We start from the raw sequence: 5,930 nt of genomic DNA on the forward strand, positions 1-5,930 counted from the left end.
AGACCAAACAAACGAAAGTGTAGATACTTAGATATAAATATATATATATATATATATATATATACATACATATATATAATACCACAGCACAGTCTGTAAACAGTCACGAGCAGGCACTTGCTAATTGAGGAGTCATAATCAGTTATTGGTCATCTTTAGAGCCAGCGGGACCGACGAGTCCACCCGGTTCAGAGTTTTGCCTCACTAGATTCCAGACAGGGTCTTGTAGTTTCTTTACATTCAGTAATAAGAACAAATGGCATAACTACAACTATCTTAAATAAGAGTCATGTGGCATGAGATAGCAATGCCCAATAGTTTTCAAGACAAGTAAATATGAATAATTGTAATTGTACATATAGATGCATATGGTTGTAATGTATGTAACTTTCATGTTAGAATTAGTTTGTGGGTCAGAGAGCCGTGAGGTGAATCACATTATTAATTCAAGAATAATACTAGAAGAGAATGAACATAGAAAGAAACGTAAATGAAAGAAATATATGAAATTAATAGTCATTATTAATCAATCCAATACACAGCACACAGGAAATGGCCCCAAAGACCCTTTTAGACCCCTATGTGAAGAGGGTTCTACTCCCTTGAAAACAAATAAAAAAATTCAAGGTTTAAATCTATATATACACGTGTTTCCATCACACGCGCGGACCCCAGACCATGGAGTCCTGTATAGTTAGGCCTAAACTCAAGGCCAAAAGAGGAAAAAAAATATCAACAGCTCCCGCAAAGAAAAACCAAGAAAAAGAAAATCACACGTTCACACTTGATTCGCACGCCGCAGAACCGTCTGCATAGGTGCCCGTACCCGAAAAAAAAAGTCTACAAATTGTAGCCAAAATTCAACTTATTGCCCTTAAATTGCTTCCCTGTAGAGGGGTATCCCATCAAAGTAACGCGGAAGTTGAAGAAGCAGTAATGGTGGCAAAGAAATAAAGCTTGCTTGACTTATGAATCCCACATCACATGAACAGTTCAAACTTGTCAGCTTTTCTTATACCTGCTCTATTCTTTAGTACTCAAACTCTGCACCTCTGCCCACATCATCTTTCATCTCTTTCACCTATAATTAAGGCAAACTTTGAATTCCAACCTGCAACTTACTTCTCTCTTCCACTCACAAGTTCCAAGAACAGATCACATTAAATTCATCTACCACTGTTTCACAGTGTTTCCTCTTCTCTCGTTACTTTCCCACATGTTGCAAAATCCCTCTCCCATAGGGAATTCTGCATACTCATTAATAAGTCACCAACATAAAATAAAAATTAACAATTATAAATTCTCCAAACCCATCAAACTCTTGTACATACGGTAGATACATACTATGATAATCTACACCCTCGCTCAAGTCATTTTTTAATCGCAAAAACCCTCTAAAAAATGTTGAGGTTTCTAGACAACCTGGCCCACCTTATTTCATCTCTTTTTCTTCTTTTCTTTATTATTCGTGAACTTTTTCTTCACTCGGAGTTCCCTTTGTCGTCTACCCACAAACAGTTATTTAATTTCCTCCTCTTACAAGACAAGCAGAAGGAAGATGAAGAAGAGGATGACGATGAGAATGATGTGACACTTGACCTCATTCGAGTCCGAGTTGTTACTCGCAGCTGCGGCAACACTATAGGGAGTTTTCTACGGTTATTATTAACCACAAGTTCTTGCATCAACTGGTAGCATCCTATAATTTTTTCCTGCAATAATCAGATATACGTGCTTTGGCAATCCCTTCGATTTGTTTGCTCATTTTCAAACATATTTAAAATATACGTCATAATTTAATATACTATTTACATGCTTACTTTTCTTAGTCCCTCGCACCATGACTCAGCATGCTCAGGCTTAAGGGCAGCCCAATTAGGAATTTCCTTAGCCGCAGATACTATGGCTGCGGCAGCAATGCATGACGGCCTGTAAGCAAGAAAGCTAGCCTCTGCGGACAAAGTAATCAAATAGGAAACTGATTAATCTTTGTTACTCATACAAACCTTACTTATTACTATCCAATATTTCTTCAACTTTTAACTCTATTCAAAAAATCACCTAGTATACAAATAGATACCTTGAATATTAGACACGATGATTTCCGTGGCCTGGGAAATGAGAAACGTGGTAAAAGTTCCTGTTGAATCTACTTTGCACGCAAAGAAAGCGAGGAAACAAAGTGGGGTTACTGATCTTAGCCTCCAATCCAATACACCGAGAACAAGTAGCTCCATCTTACGAATTGTTCTCGGCTCAAACATGTACTTGGCACCTTCTATCTGCATTTTATACATCATGAAATTACGTAGTGTTACACGAACTGACATGCCGATTCAACCCGGGAGATTGAACTAGCGTACGTTGATCATTATATTGATTCTACTTCAAAAGCGAGGGCCATATATAAAGATATTTTATTATGTATAGATACCTGAAGGTCCAAGAGAGATGGAACAAGAGGTTCCTCCATCTTTGCTGCCAAAGACAAACATGCAACAGATAGAAGTTGCAGAGGCCACCCATTTGTTTGCTGTAGACATGTATGCACAGGATCATGTATCAAACAGTGAATCGAAAAGATCATTACAATCATCACCGCAATAATTGTTTTTTTTAATATCTCGATTAATAGTGGTAATACTTTTCAAACTTTCTAGCTCAAATGCCAGCATGTATCCCTCACGTGGCATGCACCAGCGGATAAAAGTACTACAATCTTCTGTGCAAGCTGTCACTATCCACTGTATACTGTACTACAACAGTGTATATTGCCGAATATGGGCACATTGTTTATATTTACATACTCTTTCTTTTTATATAGATACATGTCGTATAAATAGTTCATATGATACCTGTATAAACTTTTGCATAAAATTAGATATTTATATAAAAGCATGGCATAAGGTTTTGTCGTACATAAGAAAATGCGCTGTTTAATCAATAATTGATTGGCTTTTGGAATAGTAACTCTTTTAGATTGAGCATAAAGCTATCCGAATCTCTCAAAAATTATTCACATACTAATTAGAAATATAACATTTGCACGTAACCAGGATGACGACAGAAAAAGTAGCATGATAGCGTAGATATTTTATACATTAATATACTCTAATCTAATGTGGTATTTTAGAGTCCTTTCTTTTATTATAAGACTCACGTTAGAAAAAATATTATTGATTTTTTTATAAGATTTTTTATAACTTCTATACAAATTAATACTTAATTAAATATTATGAATATTTATATTTTATAATAATAGGATTTTAAAAAATATTTATAAGAAAAATTAAATTGATACATTAATAATACATTTTAAAATATTCAACTAAATTAATTACTTTCATTCATTTATATAATTATGTTAACAGTATCTTATATTACTATCTCTTTACATGAACCATCATGAAAAATAGTAACAATCAAAGTATATTCAATAACTTACTTCATGAACCATCATTTTCCTCAATAAGTATAAATTTACCTTCAATAAAAATTGTAAAAGTAAAGTATCTCATTATTGCTGAAAGCATATAGTACTTTTTACCTCTGAAAAGTCAAACATAATTACTATGTACTGATTAAACTTTCTTGGTACCCATTTACAATAAACCCGGGATAAAGAAACATTTGAGTTACAGTTAAAATACATTAGTCTTAACGTAATAAGAGAAAACAATCCACAAAATGTAAAAATAAAAAATAGTATCCCCACCTCCACCACAATAATACTAATAATAATAATCTATATTATTATGTGTAATCTATAATCTATAAGAATTAATAAAAACAATATATAATAATTAATAAAAATATAATTTTATAATTATATTGTGTATACTTTTTTCTATTTTATGCTTAACATTGTGATAATTTATTTGGAAAAAGTTAGACTGGAGTGTCCTTTTTAAGAAACTGGATACAAATTAATAGGAATAATATGTTTTTCTAAATGTGTTGACTCTTTTTTTAATATTAAAAAATAAGTATTTGCTTATTTCCACTATATAAAAAAATATATAAAATATACTATTTTATAACTGCCTTTGGCATAGAAATAGATAGATAATTATTATTTTAATTACGTAATTAGACTGTAGACCTCTTCAGTAATAATAATAATAATAATAATAATAATAATAATAATAATAATAATAATAATAATAATAATAATAATAATAATAATAATAATAATAATAATAATAATAATAATAATAATTATAAAGCTGACATTTTAAAGCTGGTGAGAAATGAGAGCTCACGGGTAACTGGCGAGAATCCATAAACCGATCCATATAATTGACGGCAAGGTACGCCGTCAAAGGTTGAAAGCCATAAAACGCGTGTACCTGCGAAAAACGCACCAATCAGAGACCGGTCAATTCGAAAGAAGACAAAAGAAAAGTAACGCCGTCTATCCGCCATGAACTCCGTACTACGCAGATCTACAAGATACTACAGAAAGACGGTTACACAGCGGTGCATTTTAGCGTGGAGCAGTTCGGCGAGTGGCAATAGCGTAATATGAGCGCAATGGCGTGTCCGATTGTTTTATTTTGTTTTGTTTATTTATTTTACCTTGAGAATCCATGCAACGGATTCCTCTCTGGCGTCGGCGTCGAGGGAGCGAGATTGGAACCTAGAGAGGTAGTCGAATCCGGGGACGAAGTTGCGCTCGTGTTCGATGAAACTAGCGATTGAATAGTCCTCCGTGAACGGTGGTGGAGACGGCGGCGGGGGAGAGGAATCTATGTCGGACGAGCATTCCGGCGACTCTCCGGAGAGGATGCCGGAGGTTTCCTCGTCGCAGTGGAGGTCGTAGTCGGAGATGCAGGAAACCGACATGAGGAGCGCTGCCGGTGATTCCGCGCTCATTATGTTGCCATCTGGAATTGGCGGAAAGGTTAACGGAACCTGACCGGAGATGTCGCCGGAAAAGTGATTTTACGGAAAGCGAGAGGGAGTGTGGTTGATGAATGAGAGAGAGATAGTGTTGTATTGGTTTCAAGGCTCGGGTCTGTTTGTTTCACTATAAATATGCGGTGCTTCTGTCTGTTTTTCTCTAACACTAATAAATATTAAAATTCCTTCAACTTTTTTTTCCTTAAATATCTACGCCGGGAATTTTATAAGTTTAATTTTCTTGCATTAAAAGCTTAATCTACTCAATAAAATTATTATTATTATTATTATTATTATAAAAAATTTAACTAGATGCTTCAAATACATGTATTCACTTTTTTAACCAAAACAAATAAGTTTTCTATCATGAAATTTGTAAAATTAAGATTACAAAATTTGAGAACACGGTTAATTTAATTTTTAAAATTTTATTGATATTATAAGTATATTTACTTTGTCAAATTATTATCTATAATTAGGTTATTGGATTTTATGATCCTTACTTTAAAAGGATTTCATACTCAAGTAAGTTGCTCAAAAGTTTTAGAACTTTTTGTTAAGTCTTTAGATTAAAAATTTGTAGTTATGGTTGATCTTGCAAAATTTTGGTAATTTAGTTTGGGAAATAGTTTAAGATAACTTAAAAGACTCAATTAAAAAAGTTGTAGATATCGAATTAAAATATTTTAAATAGTTTACAGATATAACTAATAAAATATTTGTTTAATTTATTAACTATATAAAAAATTATAAACTAACATTTCTATAAAAGTTAAGTTTAATTCTTTTATTTTTTAATGGAAAATTTAATTTTATTATTAAGACTTGATTTCACTTTTTCTTAGTCAGTGTGTTTTCTAATTTTGTGATGCAACTTTCTTTTATCAAGTAAGATTTTGTTATTGGGTTTTCGGGGAAAGGGATTTGAATTAGAGATTCCTCTTAAATAATAATAATAATATTATTATTATTATTATTATTATTATTATTATTATTATTATTATTATTTGTTTTCTTTTTTGTTTATA

General features: G+C 32.4%; 1 protein-coding gene across 1 annotated transcript; it reads right to left on the reverse strand.

The window, feature by feature from the left end:
• Positions 1 to 487: 487 nt before the first annotated feature.
• LOC137806495 (cyclin-D1-1-like) lies at positions 488 to 5,080 on the reverse strand. Its single transcript, XM_068606647.1, has 6 exons — positions 4,579 to 5,080; positions 4,263 to 4,349; positions 2,435 to 2,533; positions 2,081 to 2,282; positions 1,821 to 1,951; positions 488 to 1,712 (listed from the first exon to the last, which is right to left on the reverse strand). The coding sequence occupies exons 1-6, from the start codon at positions 4,873 to 4,875 to the stop codon at positions 1,482 to 1,484; spliced, it is 1,047 nt and encodes a 348-aa protein (XP_068462748.1). The 5' UTR covers positions 4,876 to 5,080; the 3' UTR covers positions 488 to 1,481.
• Between the last annotated feature and the right edge of the window lie 850 nt (positions 5,081 to 5,930).

This window comes from Phaseolus vulgaris, chromosome 3, assembly GCF_000499845.2.
Source record: "Phaseolus vulgaris cultivar G19833 chromosome 3, P. vulgaris v2.0, whole genome shotgun sequence".
Lineage (NCBI taxonomy): Eukaryota > Viridiplantae > Streptophyta > Magnoliopsida > Fabales > Fabaceae > Phaseolus > Phaseolus vulgaris.